The sequence below is a fragment of the Carcharhinus amblyrhynchos genome, chromosome 2 (assembly GCF_965287045.1).
Source record: "Carcharhinus amblyrhynchos chromosome 2, sCarAmb.v2.hapA, whole genome shotgun sequence".
NCBI classification, from domain to species: Eukaryota; Metazoa; Chordata; class Chondrichthyes; order Carcharhiniformes; family Carcharhinidae; genus Carcharhinus; species Carcharhinus amblyrhynchos.
In genome coordinates this window covers 100,023,859-100,050,930 of record NC_137325.1, presented here as the reverse complement: position 1 = coordinate 100,050,930, position 27,072 = coordinate 100,023,859, and the positions used below count along the sequence as shown (strand labels likewise).

The 27,072-nt window shown below is 43.3% G+C and overlaps 1 protein-coding gene across 1 annotated transcript in view; it reads right to left on the bottom strand.

The window, feature by feature from the left end:
- The window catches only part of kcnh8 (potassium voltage-gated channel, subfamily H (eag-related), member 8), a 347,288-nt gene that overhangs the window by 31,811 nt on the left and 288,405 nt on the right, over positions 1-27,072 (bottom strand). The window contains exons 11-12 of the mRNA XM_080209769.1: positions 16,601-16,815; positions 1,418-1,459 (exon numbers count right to left, since the gene is read on the bottom strand). Of these exons, the coding sequence (XP_080065895.1) occupies positions 1,418-1,459; positions 16,601-16,815 (257 nt within the window). The remainder of the gene's footprint in view (positions 1-1,417; positions 1,460-16,600; positions 16,816-27,072) is intronic.

Genomic DNA, 27,072 nt, shown 5'->3' with positions numbered 1-27,072 from the left:
AAAGATTATTATGAAAGCTTGTATGCCATGTGTTTAGTTGTGGGTTTGGCCAAATCTGTGCAATTTACCATCGGAGAATAAATTCAAATTCATATTTAAAAAAAGGCTGTTGGTCATACACTGGGCCTGAACTCATTGAATTCCTTCAAGTGAGAGCAGGTCCTGTTTCTGGTAGGGTGGAGAGCTTACCTCTTTCAAAAGGAACGTAACACAGGGAATTGAAGGAATTATCATGAAACAAATTATCTGAAATACTTGTTTCTATCATTTAAGGGAGGAAGAGAGGAATGTTACAGATTTCTTTTCCCAAATTGGTAGATGGTTGTTTTGCTTATCTCAGGAGGTTTTTGGATGGGATGGAGACTATGGGTGGGATTTTCTGGCCTCGGTCCCCAAAACTGGAAAATCCTGCCTGAGGTCAACAGACATTTCCATGGCCTGCCCCTCACCTGCTCTGATTCCTGTGGTGGGCAGGACTGTAAAATTCTGGCCTATGTATATTGTAAAGCTCTCACAATTAAATGGGACAGATTGGAAAGATTTCTCCTGTCTATCATTGCTCATATTTTTCTATGGTGCTTCTGGCAGACCAGATTTATTCCTGGGGCGATGGGACTGATGTATGAACAGAGATGGAGTCAATTAGAATTATATTCAATGACATTCAGAAGAATGAAGGGGAATCTTGTAGAAACCTATAAAATTCTAGCAGGACTAGATAGGTTTGATACAGGATGGTAGGGGTGTGCAGAACCTGGACTCATAGTCCAAGGAAGTGGGGTAAACCTTTTACGCCTGAGATGAGGAGACATTTCTTCATCCAGAGAGTGGTAAGCCTGTAGAATTCACTATCACAGAAAACAGTTGAGGCCAAAATATTGTCGCCGGAAACCTCTGACCTTGCCTCTGGCTGGGATTCTCCATTCTTGGTGCAGTGAATGGAGGTTTGGCTGAGTGCCAAATTCTCCGTCCTCACTGGCAGCGGTTGGCTAGCACAAGATTGGAGAATCCTGCCTTGCATAATTTTAAGAAGGAGTGAGATACAGCTTTTGGGGTGAAGGGGATCAAATGATATGATTATTGAGTTGGATGATCAGCCATGATTATAATGAACGGGGGAGAAGGCTTGAAGGGCTGAATGGCAAACTCTGATCTTCAATTTCTCTAGTGCAACACAATGAGTGCTGTATTTGATTTAAAAGAATTACTTCCTGTAACTCATGTTTAAGAATTTGTAAGACAATGCCTAATCAATGCCTAAACAATTTATTGTTCATAAAAGGTTAAATATCAGTTTAAAGTACAAGTATTACCATTCTGGATACTACTTATTTTAACTCATTATTTATTAACCAATACAAATTTATTTAAATGAATGGTTTAAGAACGTAAAGCATAAAGAACATTTGCAGCATACCTGGGATATTGTGTATGTTTTGTTGGACAGTCTTGAAATCCCCTGTTAAAATAAAAACATCTGTATGAGGCAGAAGTTTCTTTTTGCAGAAAGAGTTGCTAAGATCTAAAATGTAAGATTCTACGAAACAGCAGGATTAATTTAGTAATGAATACCTGCAAAGAACACAATACTGTTGGGGATGGCTTCAGAAACTGGTGTGTTGACCTTTTTAATTTTAACAGTTTTTCACCTTTCACGTTCAAAGGAAACGTTTGAATAAGGAGAAATAGTGCAAAAAACTGTTCAGGGATGTCACAAACCTTGCCCAGGAATGGTACAATTATTTGTATCTTAAGCTCAATGCTTTGTCTGAAGAAAGCAATATTCACTTTTGATTAGGCCATGTACAGTTACATACATAAATAGAACAGAATGAAGTGTATTCCTAACAGTTATTGTTGTCAGTAATCCCCCAGCATTATAACTAATGCCTTACTTTCTTAGAAAGCCAGAATGTTTGATCCGGTACTAATTTGGCTGCTTTTGACTAATAATTATAGTGATTGACTGAGGCAGCAAACTTTAGGACAATTCCAGTATTTGCACAGCCTACTACCAGTAGGCTCTCTGCCCTTTATACACAGCACCACCTCTGTTCATTATGTGGGTGTTGGTGCTACTTCATCATCTTGACTGCTTTCTTTTAAAATAACTCCAGCTCAGCAGATGAACACAATGCAATATAGTCATCTTTTTATTAATCAGCAGAAAACAGCAAAGATAGCCAGGTAATTTTCAGGACATCAAGTGATCAAAGTAACCTGGAACCTTCCTTGCGAGAAAATATTTAAGTTGATGAACAGTGTGACAAGGAACAAAGCTGATGTTTTATATTCATAGTATCTTAGAGTCATACAGCCCATCAAGTCCACACCAACACATTAGAAATGCCTGAAGTCCCACCTAATCCCATCTGCCAGCACTTGGCCCATAGCCTTGAATGTTATGATGTGCCAAGTGCTCATCCAGATACTTTTTAAGGGATGTGAGACAACCCACCTCCCAGGCAGCACATTCCAGATCGTCACCACCTTCTGGGTAAAAAAGATTTTCCTCATATCCCCCCTAAACTTCCTGCCCCTCACCTTGAATCTATGTCCCCTCATGACTGACCCTTCAACTAACAGGAACAGCTGCTCCTTATCCACTCTGTCCATGCCGTCATAATCTTGTACACCTCTTTCAGGTCGCCCCTCAGTCTTCTCTGCTCCAACGAAAACAACAGAAGCGTAACCAACCTTTCTTCATAACTTAAATGTTGCATCCTAGGCAGCATCCTGGTGAATCTCCTTCGCATCCCCTCCAGTGCAACCATTTCTTGCTCTGGCACAAGTTTTAGAGTGGAATTCTCCCATTTTGAAAGATGAATTGGCCATGTTAATTCTCCCCCAGTGTACCAAAAACTTCATTGCAGTGTGAATGTAAGTCATACTTGTGACCAATTAATTAAGAAGTGTGGTGGTGGGCTCTGGTGGCACTTTTCCCATTGGCCCGAGTGGCAGGATTCCACACTAGATTCTGTGCTTATGCACATATGTGTTCCCCTCCATTTCACCTGGGCCGGCAGCTGATTGTCCAACTGCTGTCAGCTGGAGGGTTCCAAGGTCCTGGTGTCATATTTAAACACCAATTCCTCACAGATAGTACTCTCTCCAGTTTACCTGTCTTCACCAAACTGTGCAGAATGTCAGCAACTCACAGGGAAAAGGCAGCAGCTTCAAGAAGCAGCCAGTTCCTCAATTCAATTGCCACTCCCCTATCCCAGCTTGCCCCCCCCACCCCCTCCTGCACACACCACCACACCCCAAGGTCATGACCTGCGAGATGCCCATGCCCCACTTGTACTGCTACCTACCACATTTGGAGTCCTTGTTCATCTCTGTCTTAACGCATTAGGAGCAGCACAACACTGGCAATGTTGCACTCACCCTGAAGTCTCTTGCGAACTGAGAACCAGCTTGTACTCAACTCTCTTTAGCAACAGGGTTTGAGATGAATGTAATTTCATGCTAGCATGGTGCAAGATTGGAAGATCTAACAGGATGGTGATGGGCTACTGTTTTAATGAACATTCAGGAGATGCAAATGACTTCATGCCACCAGCCAACAACTGACGTGTCATTAACCCGCCACTGGGGGAATTGCTATGCAACTTAATGCCGGTGAGTTTTTGACTCTTTGGTTCCCACTAGACTCTTCACTCCTGCCTGCAGAATGGGAGAATTTGGCCCTCAGAACAGTTTCTGCTTTTTGTTGAAGTATGGCAGAAAGGGACTCCTCAGAAATATCCTTTTCACCCATAGAGTGCAAGGGAATGTTAAATACTGGATTTCTAACTTTGCTGCTACATTACTTACAGAAGCTACATCATTGTTATATTTTAGAATTAATGTTCAATATTCCATTCTGATTCAGTGCCTCTGATCAATTTCCTAATAATAAGTTAGATCTCCGACAATCCAGCCTTTTTCACTCTGGCATGAGATGAGAATGTGGCTGGTGAGGCTAGCATTGTTTCCTCTCTCTAGTGGTGGCAAGTTGCCTTCTTGAACTGCTGCACTCAATGTGATGTAGATATAAGTGCATTGCTGTTAGGAAAGGAGATCCATAATTTTGACACAGCAATAGTGAAAGAACGGTAATGTAGTCCCAGGTCAGCGTGGGGCTTGGAGGGGACCTTGCAGTCGGCAGTGTCTCCAAGTGCCTTTTGCTCTTGTTCTTTTAGTTGGTAGAGATTATGGGTGGGATTCTCCAGCCATTCATGCCAGCGGGATTCTCTGGTCCAGCTACAGTGAACAGAGATTTGGCTGAGCACCAAATTCTCTGTCCTTGCTTGCAGCAGCTGTGGGTTGGGGGTGGGGGGTGGTGAATGGCCTGAAAATCAAGTCCAGCGTTTCTGCTTGATAGCATTTCATCAGAAATGGGAAAAATTGGAAATGCATTAGTTTTAAGCAAGTGAAACTGGAGAAGGTTGGAAAATCCCACAGTTATACTCACTGATTCATATAAGAACATAAGAACATAAGAAATAGGAGCAGGAGTAGGCCATCTAGCCCTTCGAGCCTGCCCCGTCATTCAATAAGATCATGGCTGATCTGTCGTGGCTCAGTTCCACTTTCCCGCCCTCTCCCCATAACCCTTAATCCCTTCTCTTATCAAAAACCCATCAACCCGCTTCTTAAAAATATTTAGCGAGGCAGCCTCCACCACTTCAACGGGCAGAGAATTCCAGAGATTCACCACCCTTTGAGTGAAGAAGTTCCTCCTCAACTCCGTTCTAAACCGCCTCCCCTTTATCTTGAGGCTGTGCCCCCTAGTCCTACTGTCTTTTTTGAGCGGGAAGAGTCTCTCCACCTCTATCCTATCCATCCCATTCATCATCTTATACGTCTCAATGAGATCTCCCCTCATTCTTCTAAACTCTAACGAGTACAAGCCTAGTTTATTCAGCCTCTCCTCATAGCTCAATCCCCTCAACTCCGGTATCAGCCTAGTAAACCTCCTCTGCACTCCCTCCAGGGCCAAAATATCCTTTGCACACAGTACTCCAGCTGCGGCCTCACCAATGCCCTATACAGCTGCAGCAAGACCTCCCTACTTTTATATTCAATCCCCCTCGCTATGAAGGCCAGCATCCCATTCGCCTTCCTGACCACCTGCTGCACCTGCAAGCTGGGTTTTTGCGACTCATGCACAAGGACCCCGAGGTCCCTCTGCACCGTCGCCTGCTGCAGTTTTTCGCCACGTAATTAATAGTCCTTCCTACCATTCTTCCTACCAAAGTGGACCACCTCACACTTGCCAACATTAAATTCCATTTGCCATTTCCTGGCCCATTCGCCCAGCCTATCTAGATCCTTCTGCAGACTCTCCACATCCTCCGCACAATTTGTCTTATAGCTAATGTACCAGACTCCTCCATCATCATTCCTTGCAATATCCTCTTCCACTGGTGGATCATAAACGGCTGGAAAATTCTGGTGTATAGGTCTGGGAAGCGTTGTTAAAGAAGTCTTGATGAGTTGCTGCACTGCATCTCGCATATTGTACGCACTGCTGCCATGGTGCACCGGTGGTGGAGTGAATAAACTTAGAACGTAGAACATAGAACAGGCCCTTCAGCCCTCGATGTTGCGCCGACCTATGAAACCAATCTAAAGCCCATCTAACCTGCGCTCTTCCAATATCATCCATATGTTTATCCAATGGCCATTTAAATGTCCTTAATGTTGGCAAATCCACTACTGTTGCAGGCAGGGCATTCCATGCTCTTACTACTCTCTGAGTAAAGAACCTACCTCTGACAACTGTCCTCTATCTATCAGCCTTCAATTTAAAGTTATGTCCCCTCATACCAACCATCTCCATCCGAGGAAAAAGGTTCACACTGTCCACCCTATCTAATCCTCTGATCATCTGATATGCCTCTATTAAATCACCTCTTAACCTTCTTCTCTCTAACAAAAACAGCCTCAAGTCCCTCATAAGACCTTCCTCATAAGACCTACCATACCAGGCAACATCCTGGTAAATCTCCTCTGCATCCTTTCCAATGCGTCCACATCCTTCCTATAATGCAGCGACCAGAACTATACCCAATACTCCAAGTGCGGCCACACCAGAGAGTTTGTACAGCTGCAACATGACCTCCTGGCTCCTAAACTTAATCCTTCTACCAATAAAAGCTAACACACCGTATGCCTTCTTAACAAGCCTATCAGCCTGGGTGCTAACTTTCAGAAATCTATGCACATGGACACCGAGATCTCTCTGCTCAACCACACTACCAAGTAACTTACCATTAGCCCAGTACTCTGTATTCCTGTTACTCCTTCCAAAGTGAATCACTTCATACTTTTCTGCATTAGACTCCATTTGCCACCTCTCAGCCCAGCTCTGCAGCTTATCTATGAATGAAGTTTAAGCTGGTGCTGATCAAGTGGGCTATTTTGTCCTGGATGATGTTGAGCATCTTGAGTGTTTTTGGAGCTGCACTCATCTAGGCAAGTGGAGAGAATTCCATCAGATTCCTGACTTATGCATTGTAGATGCTGGACAGACTTTAGGAAGTCAGGAGGTGAGTTACTTACTGCAGGATTCCCAGCCTCTGACTTACCCTTGTAGCCACAGTTTTATATTCCTGATCCCATTTGTTTTCAGGTGAACGTTAATTGCTAGAATGTTCTTGTTGAGGCAATGTTAAGTCCATTTCAAATATCATTGTGAGATGGCGAGATTCTCTCTTTTATGAGATTGTCATTTTCTAGGCAATTGTGTGGCACAAATGTTGCTTGCCACTTATCAGACCAGGCCTGAATGTTGTCAATTCTTGTTACATACGGACATGGACTGCTTCAGTGTATGAAGAGTTGTAAATGTACTGAATATTACAATCATCAGTGAACTGCCCTACTTCCTAATTTCTTCCTTCCTCTCTTTGAACATTCCCAATGACTTTGATTATCCCGCTACCATTTCATGTTCAAGTGAGCATTAATTGAGTATAGGTGGGACTTCAGCCCCTCACTTGGGAGGAAGTCCTGGTATAGAGAGCTGTGAGCAGTTCTCTTCTCCCTGCAGTGAAGAGGAAATATTTCAACACGTTAGAGCCTAAATCCCATGTTCAGATGGCAAAACGAGTTCTGGAGGATCCCAGTTTGGGAAGGCCTGGGCAGTGTGAAAAGTGGGCAATTGAGATGTTGGGGGTTGGGGTCAGGAGATAGCGCAGGGGAGGGAGGAAACCGGACCTTAAAGGTGGCCGCCAAAGGCAGATGGGGGCTTCAGATGGACACGCTCCTTACACGCCTTCTCACCTAAGTCCCTTCATTTTTGGACTTACCCCATTGCAGGTAAATCCACTTGCCAGCCAAAAAATTGAGGCTGGGCAGAAAACAGCCTTTAAGTGGTCAATCCCCACCTTGCCCTCCCATATGGCTTAAAACGCATCTAAGGCTAACAGCTACTTACAAAGTTTCCAGTTTGGAAGTTCAACAAGAAGGTAGAACTTGCACTGTAATTTAATGCAATACGCTTCTAAAGGTACAATATGCTATTCACTGTTAGCCGAGATACTACTAAGAATTAGACCAGAGTCAATTTCTTTCCTTGTACTCTTGATTTCCTTTGAGAAGCTGGCCAAACGACTGTTCTGAGATGAGAATCATTTTAGCAAAGGACAGTAATTAGATGCAATTGAATCCTCAGGCAAAGAAAATTTTGACAAATATCAATATATAGTTTTTATTGATTAAACTGATTAAGTTTCAGAATTTTCTTCAATGAAATCATTCCAATTTTGTCTCGCAAAATGAAGAGTAAGCAAATGGAGTATCCTTCACATCTGCCACCTCAAATTGTAGGTTATTTTTAGAAAATCTAGTCTTGTGTTTTTCAACATTTTAGAAATCCACACAGCCTAAACATTTGTTATTCACTTCATAAATTGTTAAAACATTTGCAGTACTTAATAAAGTATTCTTTCTACGTGAAAAATGTTACTGTTAACACAATCACCATATACTATTATAATTTGTTTTGTTAAAAACAGTTTCCTCACAAATCTGATAAAGTACTAATGAGGTGACCTTCACAGTAAGACACTGAACAAATGTTTAGACTGCGCGGATTTCTAAAATGTTGAAAAACACGAGATTAGATTTTTAAAAAATCCTACAATTTGAGGTGGCAGATGTAAATGTTACTCCAGTCGCTTATTCTTCATTTTGCGAGACAAAATAGGAATAGTTTCATTGAAGAAAACTCTGAAACTTAATCAACTTAATCAATAAAAACTATATATTAGTGTTAATCAAAACTTTCTTTGCCTGAGGATTCAATTGCATCTTATTACCGTCCTTCGCTAAAAAGATTCTCATCGCAGAACAGTCATCTGGCCAGCTTCTCAAAGGAAATCAAGAGAACAAGGAAAGAATTTGACTATGGTCTAATTCTTAATAATATCCTGGCTAACAGTGAATAGAATATTGTACTTTTAGAAGCATATTGTTAAGGAGTTAAGATAAATGCATACCCAGGGTTTAGTAGCATAGACAAAATGACCTTTGGACCAAATGGACAATTGGACCAATAGAACAACGTGAAGTGATAAAAGGATCAAAAACTAACTCAGCAAACCCTGCAGAGAGAAAGGTAAAGAGACACATTGGGATGAATACAGTCACCTTCAGAAGTAAATCAGAGGGCATCGGAGAGAGGCATAGTGATTCTGGAAATGAACACAAGCTGTAAATGGTAAATAGAAAAGCAAGAATTGGAGCCCATGGGGTTATGGGGCACCGATTGTGTGTGAATTGAAATTGGTTCACAGGTGGAAAGCAGAGAGCAATGCTGAGTAGCTGTTTGTCAGACTCAAGGAAAGCATACAGTGCTGTTTCCCAACGGTCAGTATGAGAGCCTCTGTTATTTTAACATATATGGAGCTGAGAAAAAATGGCACAATTTCAATATTTGCAGATAAAATTTAAAGCTAAAGTTCATTTATTAGCGTCACAAGTAGGCTTATAATAAAACACTGCAATGAAGTTACTGTGAAAATTTCCCAGCCGCCACACTCCGGTGCCTGTTTGGGTGCACTGATGATACAAATGTGAGACAAAGTTAATTGTATGGAAGATAACAGATTTCAGAAGGATCTCGAAGGGCTGGGGAAATGGGCAGCCACATGACAGCTGACATTTGGTGCAAAGAAGTGGCTCATTTTGGACGGCAGGAAGAGAGATAACATAAACTAGATGTAACATTGTTCTTGGGATGCAGTGGAGAGGCTTAGAGGTTCAGAAACACAAATCTTTGAAGGCAGCAGTACGAGTTGATATGGATTTTCAAAATGCACATGGATTTATTAAGAGAGATCCCTGCCTTTGCAGTGAAACAGTCCTTATCAATGTCACAAACTGTATCCAATGTGACTGTGAAATTCAGCTCTGTGGAGCTGCAGGGTCAACAGAATGGTAGATACAACAGTTAAAATTGGTAACTGAACTCACTCCAACCTTCGGACCTGACCTCATTTATGTGCCATGTTATAAGGACATGAGAATGATCTGCCTTCCTTTGCTGAATGGACAGATTGTGATATCATTCAGTGTTAGATTTGCCCTTTTGGACTTTTTAACACCCTTCTTTAATGTGTATTGCTGTGTTAAGGGCCACTCACCAGGGCTATTTAAATTGTTTAGCAGGGGACTTTCAGGCAGGTGCTTTTGTCTTCTTTCTGTTGCTGCACAGCAGCAGTGTTGTTGGAGGAATTCTGAAGAAGTGGTGCAAGTGTTTGTTGCTTGATTTTACAAGGAGAGTGTCACTTTGAAGGCCTGTCAGCAAGAATCCTGGTAGCGCTAATGGAGATGATAGTTGCAACCTTCTCTCAGCTTGCAGCACGCCAGGAATGTGGAGTGTAGGCATCAGAAGGAGAGGCTGTGTACAGCAGAGGGAGGAGGACAGGTCTCAGTAGAACATTGAGTGTATTTGAGCTGTACATATACTGCAGCCAGGAATGGGGCCTGAGGGAGTAATGGTTCATCAAGGAGGCAGTCACCTCTTTGACCAGGGCCTATAGCTGCAGCACAGGTATTCCTGGCAGCTGCAAAAGTCAGCTTGGCCCTCAATTTCCAGGTTAGTGACTCCTTCCAGGTTAGAGACTCCTTCCAGGTTAGAGTTGGCAACATTGGCAGTTGTCTATGTATAGCTGCATTAGGGAGGTAACATTGTACTCTAGATTTTACAGTCTTTTCTCTAAACAGAGAAAAGCAGGAGAAATGGAGATATACCAGGGCAAAGGAATCCACAATGATGCAGGGAGCCAAAAACTGCACACGTGCTTCTGTGGATATCACATACTAACGGAGAAATGTAACAGAAGTGTAAGAGTTATCTCTGCCTTACTGTGAAACTAATGTGTGGCCATGTACTGAGCATCTCATTGGTGAATGCACGATACCTTGGCAGCGGCCATCATGCTTTCACTGCCATATTTAAGACACCATATTGAACCAGAGGTTGGCTATTTGGTAACCAGGGCTACCCACTGCACAAGTGACTCATGTCACCTGATCATGAGTTGACTAAGAAAGTAGAACGACAGCTTTGCTCCCATCATGGAGAAAACTTTTGGTATTCCAAAACAATGGTTCCACTGCTGGGCTACTCAAATGAAACCCCACAATATTCACTAGAGTATGTCTCCAAATTCTCCACAACCTTGCTTTCGTGTGTGCACATCACCATCACTAGGCCGTTGGCATGGGAGGAGAAGAAGAGAAGAATGAGGAAGAAGAGAAGGAAAGGTGGGAAGAAACATTTGGGACATCTTCATTTTGAATGGGTGTCCATGAACAACTAAACAGGCACTGGATTCCCTAAAATCCCCACTCCTCCACCATTCCCCACCTTTCCATCTGTCTATTACAGATCATCACAGCATTGCCTTAGCCAAAATCTTGAAATAAAAGACAAAAGAACAAAAACTCATTCCATAACAACTTTAGAACATAGAACATTACAGCGTAGTACAGGTCCTTCAGCCCTCGATGTTGCGCCGACCAGTGGAACCAATCTAATGACTCTCTAACCTAAACTATTCCAGCTTTATCCAACAAATACATACAAAACTGAGATATTCGGCTTCTGCTTTTCCATAGTGCTTTGCCAGTGTCCATGCCTGGCTGAGTGCTGCAATACAGCATAGTGATCACAACATGGCTAATGTAAAACAGCTGACTTTCAATGGGAAAGATTAGAAGAATGATATGGGGAGCTGTAGGCATTAATCATGTGCCTTTGGTCTACACTAGCTCTGACCCGATGGTCTGCCCCTCTACTGCAGCTATATTCATGGCCAGGTCCCTGAAAAGGGAGCATACAGTGTCTGAGGGCCTTCCATGCTCATTGGGCACTGCAGGGACAAGGGTGTATTATCGACTCCCATAATCACATTTTGATTTAATGTTTTAAGTTTCCTTTCTGCTTTGTTATTCATTTGGATGGTTCCTTTCTTTTTGGGAGGCTGCCCTTCTTGTTTTGTCCCATTGTTTGTTTAATTTAGTCCAATCAATTTACTCGAAAAGAAAGATTGGAAGCAGCAGTCTGTGATGGCTGGCAGACAAACAGCACCAGGCACTGGTTGAGTGGCAGTAATGGGAGCAGAGATGCTGTCCTCCTGAGAATTGACAGCAGCTTCAGGATTCTGTGAAGCCACTAAATGGGCCAAAGCTCTGCGTCAACCTTGTGCCAAGTTAGAGCTGGACTCCGCCATGCACCTTGGCAGTGACAGCAGATCTGCCAATGTACCTCGGTGTGTGTTCATCAACCTCAATCTGCAGGCTGCCCTTAATCTGAGTCCTTTGCAGCAGAACGCATTTTTGATTTCGTCTTCCAGGGAGCTGGCACATAAAATATCCTTTTCTTACTGGCCTGCACTCACATGTGCCCTGTAACTCACTGTGTGAATCCATCTCTATGCTATGCCCTAAAGCACACAAAGCTCGTACCTCGTGCCAGATAGCAGGATATCAGAAGGTGTCTAGGGCAGGAATATACCATCATCCTGAGTGTTCTCAACAATGTTCTCCAGAAGTCGGCCTCTGATTGGACAAGCATCTCCGCAGCAGTTTTCAAATTTTACAGATGCGCCTGTCTTACCACAGACCCCTTGGGAGGTTCCCATGGGCTCCACTGAATTTGGGGACCCCTGATCTAGAGAAACTGTCTCTGCATTCTCAGTCATCTTTGTCATCTGCTGCAATTTGTCTGTGCATTAAGATGGGACTACAAGAGCAATTAGCATGAATTTCTCCTTGAACCTTTTTGTCTCACACCCTCTCCAGGTGCAGGATATAATAGCTTAATGTCACAACACTGCTGTTTAGGTCATTAACATCAGCCTTTCGCGCATCAAATTCCTGCCTTGCTGCCACCACCATTTGCTTCTCCTCATCAAACTGTTGGCAGGAGAACAACAAGCAAGGGAGAGGTGAGTTGAGATTTTTTTTATCCTTTTGCCTGTATAAGGGCAATATGCTAGCTAGGGCATGGCATGCTCCTCCTGTCAGATGTGGGAAATTAGGGAGCAATCTAATCTCCCTGACAACTTCGTCTGCAGGAAGTATGTCCTGTTGCAACTCCTCACAGACCGCATTGTTTGGTTGGAGCAGCAGGTGGATGCACTGCGGAGCATATAGGATATGGAGATGCTGGTGTTAGACTGGGGTAAACAGAGTAAGAAGTCTCACAACACCAGGTTAAAGTCCAACAGGTTTATTTGGTAGCACAAGCTACTCGCTTTCAGAGCGCTGCTCCTTCATCAGGTAAGTGGGAGCTCTGTTCACAAACAGGGCATATAATGTCACAAATTCAATTTACAAGATTATGGTTGGAATACGAGTCTTTACAGGTAATCAAGTCTTAAAGGTACAGTGAAGAAAGTTATCTCCAATTGCAACGGGATCTTGATCAATTGGGCCAGTGGGCTGACGAATGGCCGATGAAGTTTAATTTAGACAAATGTGCAGTGATGCATTTTGGTAGATTGAACCAGGACAGGACTTACTCAGTTAATGGTAGGACGTTGGGGAGAGTTACAGAACAAAGAGATCTAGGGGTACATGTTCATAGCTCCTTGAAAGTGGAGTCACAAGTGGACAGAGTGATGAAGAAAGCATTCAGCTTGCTTGGTTTCATCAGTCAGAACATTGAATACAGGAGTTGGATTGTCTTATGAAGTTGTACAAGACATTGGTAAGGCCACACCTGGAATATTGTGTGCAATTCTGGCCACTATTATAGAAAGGATATTACTAAAAGAGTGCAGAAAATATTTACTAGGATGCTATGGAGACTTGATGGATTGAGTTATGAGGAGAGACTGGATAGAGTGGGACTTTTTTCTCTGAAGCGTAGGAAGCTGAGGGGTGATCTTATAGAGGTCTATAAAATAATGAGGGGCACAGATCAGGTAGATAGTCAATATCTTTTCCGAAAGATAGGGGAGTCTAAAATTAGAGGGCATAGGTTTAAGGTGAGAGCGGAGAGACACAAAAGTGTCCAGAGGGGTAATTTTTTCACAGAGGGTGATGAGTGTCTGGAACAAGCTGCCAGAGGTAGCAGTAGAGGCGGGTACAATTTTGTCTTTTAAAAAGCATTTTGATACTACATTGATATGATGGGTAAAGAGGGATATGGGCCAAATGCAGGCAACTGGAACTAGCTTCGGAGTTTTAAAAAAATAAGGGCGGCGTGGACAAGTTGGGTCGAAGGGTCTATTTCCAGGCTGTAAACCTCTATGCCTCTAGGACTCTATGGGCCCGATTTTACAATTTCAGGCGCGAAAACATGGTAAAGTTGGGTATGAGGCCATTAACGCGATCTGCACCTGCATCCATGCAGATTGCCACTTTACCAAAACCCGGGAATGGTGGCGATCCGCTTTGCATCCAAAACAGGTGCAACGGCGATTTAAAAGCATTTGAATGCATTTAAATTGAATTAATGAACTGCCCGCCTAACTTTATCAGCATTTCCCCCATACCACTGTGTTCACCAATCTGGAACCGCGCCAAAATGGACCTGCTAAATAAAACTCTGAATTGGGCCCTCCAGCTGCTGAAGAGCCCGATCAGAGCTTCCAACAGCTCCCTGACTCGGATCGGTGATGAGGGGTGAGGAGGGAGGTGGGTCAGATCATTCTCTGGTTGGTTGGAGGGGAGTGTGGCCAGATCGTTGTCTGGTTGAGGGCGGGGGAGGGAGAGGCGGGTCAGATGTATCTCTGGTGGGAGGGGGAGCTGATTGTTGTCTGGTGGGGGGGGGGGACGGGAAGGGCCGATCATTGTCTGGTGGTGGGGGGGACGGGAAGGGCTGATCGTTGTCGGTGGGGGGGGGGACGGGAAGGGCTGATCGTTGTCTGGTGGTGGGGGGGGACGGGAAGGGCTGATCGTTGTCTGGTGGTGGGGGGGACGGGAAGGGCTGATCGTTGTCTGGTGGGGGGGGGGACGGGAAGGGCTGATCGTTGTCTGGTGGTGGGGGGGGGACGGGAAGGGCTGATCGTTGTCTGGTGGGGGGGGGACGGGAAGGGCCGATCGTTGTCTGGTGGTGGGGGGGGACGGGAAGGGCCGATCGTTGTCTGGTGGTGGGGGGGGACGGGAAGGGCCGATCGTTGTCTGGTGGTGGGGGGGGAGGGCTGATCGTTGTCTGGTGGCGGCGGGGGGGAGGGAGGGCTGGTCGTTGACTGGTGGGAAGGGAGGAGGAGGCAGGTCAGATTTTCCCCTGGGGGTGGAGGGGGAGTGAGTGAGGCCAGGTCGTTGTCTGGGGAGGGGGTGGTGAGTGAGGCCAGACCACTCTCGTGGGTGGGGGAAGGAGGAGGGAGGCAGGTAAGGTGTATCTCTGGTGGGGGAGAGGAGGCCCAATCACTCACTGGTGGTGGTGGGGGCAGATGGATCTCTGGTGGGGGGGAACGGGGAGGGGGGAGCAGAGGGGTTCGCTGCCACTCTGCAGGCGATCGGGGGCAGGGAGTCATGATTGATCTGGGCAGCGAGGGGAAGGTGGGTGATGAGGGAGACAGTGATATGTGTGTGCACCATCGATCCCGTTTTTCACTCCCGAGCCGCTTTCTCCACTTTCTGCAGCTCAGGAGCGATCTGACACGGCGCACTTTCTCAATTTTTTTCTAACTGCGTGTGTGCAGTTCAGAGCTCTGATCAGTCTAGTCGTGCTAAGCCCCGCCCACAGCGTGGATGGGACTGGCGATTTTTTTTCAGGCTGAGTGCGTATGGAGGTGCCTGAAAGCAGATTTCTAAGTCGGATCTGCATTGCGTCCAAACTCAGCACTTAGAATAAAAATGGTAAAATCAGGCTCAAAGACTCCATCTCCTCCATACTAACGGCAGCAACAGCGAAAGTTTGCTCAACAACGTTAGTTGCCACAAAGGACCATGCTGGCCGCAAAAAGATACTGCAGAGGAAAATTCAAACTGATTCTCTGGTTATTGCAATGCTGCCAAATGAGTATTAGTCTACATTCTTAGAAATGATGCTCATATTCGAGATGATGGGTACTCAGTATTGAATAGCAGTATTAATATTGAAATAGATAATGCCATCTTGGATAGATTAGACAAGCTCAAAGTTGATTGAGTTCCAGGCCCAGATAGTATCCGTACGATTGTGATTAAAGCTATCAGACAGATAGTCTGTCCATCCCATGGCCACATCATAAACTGTTCAAGCAAATTGGGGATCATTCCCATAGAAAGGAATTGCATGATCTAGCTTCCTATTTTAAAAAAGGGGACAAAACAAAGCCAGAAAATTGGTTGGTCTATCAGCCCAAGGATCACTGAACGGGCTAATGTCAAGTCACTTCATCCATTGTTATGACTCCCAGTTTACAAACAACAATTCATCTACATCTGAGGGTCACCAACATTGTATTCATTTCCCAATACATAGAATCATAGAATCCCTACAGTGCAGAAGGAGGCCACTCAGTCGTTGAGTCTGCACTGACCATAATCCCACCCAGGCCCTATTCCCGTAACCCCACATACTTACTCTGCTAACCCCCTGACACGAGGGTCAATTTAGCCTGGCCAATCAAACTAACCTGTACATCTTTTGGTTGTGGGAGGAAACCAGAGCACCTGGAGGAAACCCACACAGATATGGGGAGAACATGCAAACCTCCACACAGACAGTGACCTAAGGTCCAGAATTGAATCGGGGTCCCTGGCACTGTGAAGCAGCAGTGCTAACCACTGTGCCACCATATTGTTTGTTTCAGCCAGAGGAAGGAGAGCAAGAAAATTGTGGAAGTAGAAATGGCAGTGGAATTTATAAGGATAAATATGTAGATGGACAGCGTAAATACACTGTCAAGCTAATAGCACCAAACAAGGACACAAGTTTAAATCCTGTCAGAGCAGTAACAGGTTGGAAATATCAGAGCTTGTTGGGCAAAGGTCAGGCATTGTAACATTGTAGTGAAAATAGATTGAATTCACAGGAGGAAAATACCTTGAATCTACAGCTGCAAGCTGAAAAGCAATTTAATGTTCTGAAATTTTATTGGTAATTTAAACAGGTGTGAATTTTCATAGTCTCCATAATGTGACAATAAATAAGGTAAGTACTTACATCACTTTCGTGACCCTCTCTGAGGTTATAAGTGAGATTGTGATGAATGTCCTCCTTGAATTTATGAGAGTATTCGGGGTAGAGATCCAGCACCTCATAGAGACCTTTCAGATTAATACACTGCAGATCGCAGTAGGTTAGGGCTTTAACATCAGAATTGGTTTTGATAACTTGATCTTTGCTTGCGAGATTCGCGCCAATCAGGTCACCTTTACCTGTAAGACAACAAGCAAGACAGATCAATAAAACATTTCACAAAGATTGGAGAACTGAGGTTCAAAGGCATACCATCAGTAAGACTAACTAAGGCTGATTTGCCTGGGCCTCATGGAATTTAGTGCAATACATGGACAGCAACAAAAAATAACATCTGATGATTTGATGTTTGTTGATGTAACCAGGTTTCATCTCGGACTAATTTAGTTAGTTAATTTATTAGTGTCACAAGAAGGTTTACATTAGCACTGCAGTGAAGTTACTGTGAAAATCCCCTAGTCGCCACACTCCGGTGTTTGTTCAGGTACACTGAGGGAAAATTTAGCATGGCCAATGCCACTAACCAGCATGTCTTTTAGACTGTGGGACGAAACTGGAGCACCTGGAGAGAACTCATGCAGCCATGGGAGAACTTGCAAACTCCACGCAGAAGTGACCCAAGCTGGGACTTGAACCTGGGTTCTTGGCACTGTGAGGCAGCAGTGCTAACCACTGCACCATCGTGCTGCCCTAATTTACATTCCTGGGGTTATATAAGTGAGCACCAAGGTTGCCCAACAGGTGGGCTGTGATGTCGGCCCCAAGTTTACAAGCAAAGCTGTGGATCTTTGGGCAAGGGGCAGGTTCATCTTGTGACCTCGGAAGAATGTATGGATGTAGCAGTGAAGCCTGTGTCTGGGCATTGTTTAAGCTCAAAGATGGTGAGGAAAATCCTGGAGTGCTTCTGCGATCTACTTTGTGCCAGTGAATCATTTTACAATTGGCTCTGCTAAAAGTGAGGATTTTACGGCAGAACGGGATAAAATAAATATCAAAGCGTTCAGAATACAAGTAAGGCCTGTATAAAGGCACCTGTATAAAGCTGCTGAAGGAAGTGAGATGGCGGGGTAGAGGGGGTGGTGGGGGCTGCTGTATACACAGTCTCACATGGAACAAAGATCTTAAAGGTTATTGTGCACATGGCATGACCAGAGATGGCTAAAACACACTGTCATCACTGTGTCAAAGACATCATTAGGAAAAGGGAAGTAAGTGCTAACTTCTACATTTTCTTTGTCCTAAGGCAACAATCCAGTGACCCCTGTCACTCACCGTTCTTCATTTGGAATTAAAACAACTTGTAAACATAACACAATCTCATGTCCACTTTGGAAAGACTCCCTGATCATAAGCCACAGAAATTCTCCATCAACCAAAGTGAGGATGTAATGCATGAAAATGTGGCAACCTAACACAATGCACACAGTCAGTGTGAATATGTAATGTAAAAGGAAAAGGATAAAATCAGTTTGGCACCCAGAGGCAAAGAGTGATTGGATGATTTACAGATTGAGAGGGGATTAGAAGTGATGTTCCCCTAAGGTCTGTATTGGGTCTCTTACTCTTTCCAGGTTAAATGAGTGACTAATACTCAGGTGTATGACATTACAAAGTTGACAGATGATACGAATTTTTGCAACATCGGTGATCATGATAAAGACAATGATAGGCTTCAGGATGATATAGACATGATGGTAAAATGACCAGACGTGTGGCAGATGGAGTTCATGTCGAGAAGTGTGAAGTGACGCACTTTGGGAGGACTAATTTGGAAAGTCAGTGGACTATAAATGGCATGATTTTGAAAAAGTGAGCAGCAAGACCGTGGTGTCCACGAACACAAATTCTTAAAGGAGCATGATCATTTGATAAAGTGATGAACATAACATGTGGGTCACTTGGATTTTTGAATAGAGGCATAAAATATAAAAGGGACAAGATCACACTAGAATTTTGTATATCACTGTTTAGCTGTCAGCTGGAATATTGTGGACAATTTTCGGCAATACATTTCAGAAAAGATGTAAAGGCCATGGAAAAGATGTGACCTAGAGTGTAGCCAGAATACAGCCACAGTGTACCCTGGGTTGAGTAAATTCACTAATGAGGCAATCAGGGCAAAGTTTGGGCTCTTCTTGGAACAGAGAATTTTAGGAGACGACCTCATCGAGATTTTCAAGCTGAGTGGTTTTGATAGAGCACTGGGATGGTGGGGGTTCAGGGCGACCTGATAGAAGTCTTCAAGATTATGAGGGACATAGACAGAGTGGATGGTCAGAAATGTTTTCCTAGTCTGGAAGAGTCAGTTACTGTGGGACATAGGTTTAAGGTGTGAGGGGCAAGGTTTAAAGGAGATGTACAAGGCAAGTTTTTTACACAGAGGGTGGTGGGTGCCTGGAGTTCACTGCCAGGGGAGGTGGTGGAAGCAGATACAATAGTGACTTTTAAGGGGTGTCTTGACAAATATATGAATAAGATGAGAATAGAGGATAGGGGGTTTTATTCAATTGGGCAGCATGGTCGATGCAGACTTGGAGATCTAAAGGGCCTGTTCCTGTGCTGTAATATTCTTTGTTCTTCGTAGAGTGAGAAAAAACTATTCCCTCTTACAAACAGATCAATAACAACAGCTTACAGCTTCAAAATCATTGGTAGAAAATGCAAGAGGGGAGGGGAGAATAGTTTCACTCAGAGTTGTTGGGACCTGGATCACCACCTGGAAAGCTAATTCCATAATTATTTGAAAAGGCAGGTACTTGAGGATGAGGAACTTAGAGAATTATGGGCACAAAACAGAAATGTGGTTGAAGGATGACTGCTCTGATTAAAACCCAGCAAAGGCGCAAGGTGCTGAATGTACTGCTTCTTTCTCTATGTATCGATGGTATTTTGATCATGCCCTGATGCTGCATGTAACCATAAAAAACTTCAAATTTCTCTGCTAGAGGACAACATTTAATAAACGACAGACAACTGCTACTGAAGGAGAATCTGGGGTTCAGTAGCCCCAACATAAAATAGGCAATCAAATTCCTCCAAGGCAACTTTTCAGAAGGAGTGAAAGATAGTGAAAAAGGTGGGCAGTGTTAAGCCTCTCAGTTGCAGTCTAGTAATAAAAGATGTTGCAAGTCTAGCTTCTTCACAAACTCACTTTATTTTACAACTCCGCATACACACACCCAACACCCAGCGCCACCTGTAACCCCTTCATATATTCCAGTGAATATTATTAAACAACATACAAATTAGTCTAAAGTGGAAGGTTGCAGTTAACCCATTCCTAACAGGCAGGGGATCACTGAAGGAACATGCTCCCTTTTCTTTGTTCGCAATCCTTGTCAGTGTTTCAAGAAATGTCCAGGAGCCCCCTCTGCAGATGAAGGTCTTCTGCCAACCCGTGACAATACCCAAAAAATAATTATTAATGCGACTTACAGTTAGACTATCTTTAAATGTTCAGGTGGTTGGCGCAGCAAGGCCAGATGACACTGCACATACAGGAAACAAAACAGCTGGCAGCTCATCATAATTTCAAGACTTGGAATGCAGGCGCCCAGTTACATATCGATGGGCAGAAAAGCCTCTTTTACACTGTGTTATTCTATGATATCTACTCAGAAGATATAGGGGAGAACTGAAATGGAATTACAGAGTGCTGGAAAGCAGGAGCAGGAAGGGGAAGAGAAAATCTCTCCTCTCATTCACAGTGGATCCAAATGCCATGGCTCCGCATTCAAAAAAGCAATGTTTTTGGGGCATAATCGACCATCGAATCATTGCTGATGTTCTTTTATTCTTCTGCAGCGTGGTAACAATTGTGAAGGAATTCATATCCCGCTTGTGTGAGGTACCAATTCACCCTATGTATTGACAGCCTGCTATCTGCTGCAGTGTCATTTGCTAAGTAACTCCTCACAGTTCACACTTTACTGCAGTCTTAGGTCCTCATATTGCTGTAATATAGACACAAGGCTGCTCTGTGGCAGCTCCCCATGGATAAGCTCATCGAAGAGATAACTCAGAAAAATTAGGAACATAGAGTCCACAATGTGCTATAAACTTCCAATGGCAGCCATAAGATCTATGGGGAGAGTGGTAGACAGGCCAACAGAAGGAGTACGTCTGACTACAGATCAGAAGATTCTAGATTCGACTCCTGGCTGGCTAGAATTTCTTTATTTTTTCCAGAAGGGTAGGGGGTTTTAGTTCAGTCGGGCAGCATAGTCGGTGCAGGCTTGAAGAGCAGAAAGGCCTGTTCCTGTGCTGTAATTTTCTTTGTTCTTTCACAGCTCAATCCATCTGTGGATACGCTCTCTATCTCCAGGAGACTCCAATTCCACTGGTGCCAGTCACTTCCCCTACCACCACATCATGCAAGTGGATGTCGCAAACAATACTAAATTGTGGTATGTAACTATGATTTTGGGTATCTTCCCTAGGATACCTGCACAACAATCCAGGCAGAATCTCTGCTTCACAATTCAAATGGTCTTCTCAATAGTGACTTTATTGGAAATAAGGGATTCATTATATCAGTTGCCTACATCTAGAGGTGGAGCCCTCAAAGATACTTCAACAGAAGCAGGAAGATTACCTCCTAGTTAGCCCTGCAATTCTTGATTCTCTACAAACAAGTTAGAATAATGGACTATCTACAGGAAAACATGCACACACTTGCTTAATTTTATTCTGATGATGGCACATCAGTCGCGTTATAACGGATTGGTGCTCTTTTCACTCAAATACGAGGCTTTCCTCTTCAATCATGTGCCGGTACTCCAGAAAAGCCAATGAGTCTGCTGAAGCCAAGGGCACGTGGCACATTAATCTCTAACGGCAAACAAGGCGTTTTTGATCTGTCTGCTGCAATAAGCACTGTCAACTGGCTTTGCAATGCATGGCTGGAATTTTACCACCCTGCCTGCCACGGAAGAGCAGGCTGGGGGCACAGCATGGAAAGGTCTGTTGACCTGGGGCAGGATTTTATGGTTTGGGGATGAGCGAGGTTGTAAATATCTTAATGGCTCCCTGAATTACTTTGCAACCACAGAAATTAAATGCCACAGTGATCTTCACTGACACAGGCATTACTCAAGACCATGCTTTTAGGATCTATTCCTACAGGCAATTAAAGTAAAAACAAATAAAGTTTATTTATTAGTCACAAGTAAGGCTTTCATTAACACTGCAATGAAGTTACTGTGAAATTCCCCCAGTTGACACAGTCCGGTGCCTGTTTAGGTCAATGCATCTAACCAGCACGTCATTCAGAATGTGTGAAGAAACTGGAGCGCCCGGAGGAAACCCACGCAGACACGGGAAGAACATGCAAACTCCACACAGACAGTGACCAAGCCGGGAATTGAACCCAGGTCCCTGGCGCTGTGAGGCAGCAGTGCTAACCACTGATGATGGCCTCCTGGATAAACCAGAACCTGCAGTGGTATCATTCCTCAACTAAGGGTAGAAATGTCATCAAGATTAGTAAATTCTTTCTTTCAACCTTTGTGCTTCCATTCAAAACAATGTCCTGCTTCTTTTCCTGCAAGAAAACTGCAGAGAGATTCTGGAGAGGTGGCCCAACAGACACTTGTCCCTATAAAACTAAATAGCAAAAAAAATTAAGGTTTTGCGTAATTATACCTCAGAATTCTTCCTGACTCAGAGCTCTGAGTACTCAAAACTCTTTGCTTTCTTTCTACAGAGGCATGCAATTTATGTCTTTTGACTAGTGCAAATCATTTGAACAATATACCACTACTCTCACTGCACCATCAGTTGTATTGCTTCAAATATTTTCACAGCTGAGAAAGAAAATTGGTTGCAGTGCAATGGAAAGAGTGACCTGCCATTATAGGTCTCTGTCCATAGATACCTTTGCTTGCAGCTCCTGTTCCAATGCTCCTGATTGACATATGCCATTCTCACTACAAGTCTTACTGGAAAGAAGTTCCATGCAACATGTTTGTCTTGGTCAAGGTGAATTACTCAGCAACATTTGGTTTGCTATTTTAACAAACTCCAAGGAACAAAACAGCAATAATATTGTTCATGTGGAGATGCACCATAATCAACTGAATAAAACAGCTCACTGGTGAAGTGCTGTACTGTTATAGATATTTTTGCTGCAACTTTAACCTTTATAACTATGTCAAATATTTGTTATAAGATAACTGTGGTGTGCAGTCCCACGTGATGAATGAGCCTTCCTATGGCCAGACCCTAGACCTGATGCTGGACCAAACTTCCAGATCTCTGCAGTGGCAATTTCACTATAGTCCAGTCATCAAAAAACTGGAGGAGCGGTACACCAGTTTAAACTTCACTTCTAAAATATCATAGTTGAGTAGGTATAGCTGTTTGTCTGAAACAAATAGAACATTTAAGATACTAAAACCGACAACTTTGAAATTAATGTTCATGCAAGTGGTAATGGTTAGCAGACTTCTAGCTGGTATAAGTGACTGGCCAATTTTAAACATGGATGTTTAATGAGGTAGGGATGTGTTCTTACTTCAGAGAAGGCTCAGTTCAGTGAAACAATGATATTAATAGGAAATTAATGCTAATTGGGCTTTCACATTGGTGTGAATCAATACTTGCATCATCCTAATTATGTAGTGGTTTTTTAAAACTCTTTCTCATTTGAAAGATCAAGCTTAGTTGTTCTGAGGAAGCGGTGATGGGTTGTCTCCACCTTGAAAGTGTTTTGCAGAAACTGAGTAGCTTTGTAGGTCAGGTCAAAGGACAGTTAAGAGGGACAGATATTACATATTGGATACCAGATAATGTCAGCAAGTCTCTTTTCATCAAAGACATTAGTGAATCATTTCGGTTTCTACTACAATCTGATAACTTCATTGTCATGTTTACTGATACAAAAGGTGGGATTCTCCGATCTCATCTATGCACACCCACTGCAAGTGAGAATGGAAAATTTGGCATTCCAGCCAAAACTCAATTCACTTTCAGCAGCACTGGAAAATCCCAGCCGTGACTGAGGATGGAGGTTTTCAGCCAAGATTAGTTTGAATTTTCAAATTTTTCTTTAAACTGGACTTATTATTAATTACCATGATATATTTTATTGCCCTGAGTGCCTGCACTTATTTAACATCCTTTTGATTATCAGCTCAATAATTGCTACACTAGGATACTCATTTATATCGTTACTGGATCAACATGAGGACATGTGAAGGGGAAAGGATGTCCAGGTCATTTAATTCCTAATACTGAATTGCCAAGGTGTCCTATTTATGTGGAATCATATGTTACAGCACAATACATTTTCAGCTGAGTATAGTGGAAGTGACATTACGATGGTTCAGATGTCCAAAATGGTTCCATTATCTGACCAGCATGTAAGATGACAAAAAGTTCAACTGACAAAAAGCTAACATAATGTGACATAGAACAGAAATTTTCTAGCCTAGATCCAACCCCCGGCAGAATTAGTTATTGCTTTCGAGTCATGGTTAGTTTGTAGCAGCTTGGAATAATCCAACAAGGGTCAGGGGGAATACAGATCAATTAAATATCCTCTAACCATTGTAATCGGTAAGGGAAATTGCTGGAAATACTCAGCAGGTCAGGCAACATCTGTGATGAGAACAGATGTTGCTTAATCTGCAGAGCATCCCCACCATTCCTACATTTCAGATTTCCAACACTTACAGTTTTTCCTTCAGTTTCATATGTTGCACATCTTGCTCATCGGTCTAATTATAATCTAAAGAAAAGAAGAATGAACTGAAAAAGAATATGTGACCAGTTAAAATCAGGGCACTGGACATTCTAATGCTTTCTAAATGATTTCAAAAACAAATTTGAAGATTCATTGAATCAAAAGTATGCTCAGAATAAAACAGGAGGGACTATTTGGCCTTGACTTAGGCATCAGATTCAAAGTGGTCAAAGGTCCAGCAGATCCTAACATTCAAGGGCTTGCGCAATGACTGGAGAACCATTCCGTTGAATAGTCAAGCCACAATCTGATCCAGCCATACTCATAGAATCATACTCAGGCGATGTCCCAGACACATCCCTCGCCATCCCAGGGCATGTCCTGTCCCACTGACAAGTCAGATCCACCCAAGGTGGTGACAAGTAGTATATACAAAAGGTTGGAGTTTCTCCGGGAAACCGCAACACTGATTCTGGACCCTATGTATAGCATTTCACTGCATCAGATCAAACACAGGTAAGGAAATCCTCTGCTGATATCACTCTCCCTCAGCTAATGAATTAGTGTTCCTACATGTTGAACACCATTTGGAAGGAGCGCAGAGGGAAGCAAAAGCACAGAATTTACTTTGGGTGAGCGATTTCAATGTCCTTCAACGCGAGTAACTTGGTAGCATCATTATTTATTGAGCTGACTGAGCTCTGGAAAACATTGCTGCTTGAAGCCCCCAGAATCACAGATGCCTATCTTCAGGCAATTTGATTAATTCCATGTGATATTATGAAATGGCTGACTACACTGGATGAAGCAAAAGCTATCAGATCTGACAACCTCCTGACTGTAGCGTTGAGGTTCTGTGCTCCAGAAATAGTCATGTCTCTAGTCTAGCTGCTCCAGTGCAGCTCAAACACTGGCAATGTGAGAAATTGCCAAATGCCTGACTAAACTAAAGGACAAATTCTCGGTTTTTACTTTATTTCAGATTTGCAGCATTAGTTTGGAGAGGCAGTAGTGGGCCCACCCACCTGAATTTACATAATTTCCAGTTGGTATCTCATCTGATTTCTGTGGGGTCATGGCTGAAATTCTAGCCTGCTTTGCTCAGCACATAGTCTACAGGTGTATGTACATAGTATGTACACCTGTAGACTTTGGCTGGAATTTCTTTGGCTCATCCTGCCAGCGGGATCTTCCAGTCCCAGTGATGGTGACCCCCCACTGCCCCAAGACATTCCCCAGCAGCAGCGGGTGTGAATCATACAAAACCCTGTAGGCATTGGTGGAACTGGATGATCCTGCCGCCAGTCAGTTTCGGGCTATCTCCATCGCCAGTAAATATGCCAGTGGGAGAGGCGATGATGGGGCAGAAAATCCCACCCATTGTCTTCAGGAAGATCTAATCTGTAAGGATGTCCTAACTTGTAAACTGAACTGGTCAATCTACCCAGGGCATAATGTCATGCGCTTAGTACCTACCTCATCCCATCCGACTTGTGGAACACTTCTCAAACAAAACTTGCCTTGCTCAATTTTTTCACACAATTCTGATGAAGGAAGTTAAACAGGGTTTTTTCTTTTGACTGCACAAGTTAATGATAGAACCTTCAAAGCTCAGAACATATCTTGCTGTTCTAAATTGTACAATCCAAGGGTCACTGGTTTATAGTGAATAAGGAAATTAATTTCGGTTACCTAATGCACAACAGAGATTTCACTTCAAAAAATGTACTTAATTGGCTGTGAAGTATTTTGGGCTGCATTGTTATCCTGAAAAGTGCGCTACAATTGAACATTCTTCATAGGAATCTATCTAATATGTCTGCCAGTGCTTTAGGAAAATAGAAACTTGTATTTATCTAGCATATTTAATATAAAATATCCCAAGGAGATATGCAGACAAGGAGATAGGACTGATGCTAAACTAATGGGCTGCTTCTTCCTTTAGTGCCTGTGGACTATTGCAGTAAGGCAACACATTACTGATTAAAAAGCTGTTGGATGATTTACGACATTAGAGAGATTAGCCGGCAGAGTAGACTCAAGGGGCCGAGTGGCCTACTCCTGCTCCTAATTTGTATATTTGCATATACATAAATGTAAGGTGATATTGTTGATTTGATTTAATTTGACTTATTATTGTCACATGTATTAGTATATAATGAAAAGTATTGTTTCTTGTTCGTTCTACAGCCAAAGCATCCTGTACACAGAGAAGGAGACAGTGCAGAATGTAGGGTTACACTCATAGCTACGGTGTAGAGAAAGGTCATCTTAATATAAGTTAGAACCATTAGAAGTCTGAAAGCAGCACGGTAGAAGCTGTACATGTGTCAGTTGGTACATGTTCTCAGACCTTTGTATCTTTTTCCCCAATAGAAAAAGGTGAAAGAGGGAATGCTGGGGGTGTGTGGGGCTCTTGATTATGCTGGCTGCTTTTCCAATGCAGAGGGAAGTGTAGACAGTGTCAATGGTGGGAGGCTGGTTTGAGTGATGGATTGGGCTTTGTTCCTGACCCTTGTAGTTTCAGAGCAGGAACCATATCAAGCTGTGATATAACCAGAAAGAATGCTTTCTATGGTGCATCTGTAAAAGTTGGTGAGAGGCATAATGGATATGCCAGATTTCCTTAGTTTTATGAGAAAGTAGAAATATTGCTGGGCTTTCTCAATGATAATGTCGGCATGGTGGTGGGGAGGTGTTGTGGGGGGGAGGGAGAGGTTATTGTCTTTGCACCAGTTCACCAGGTTCTTTA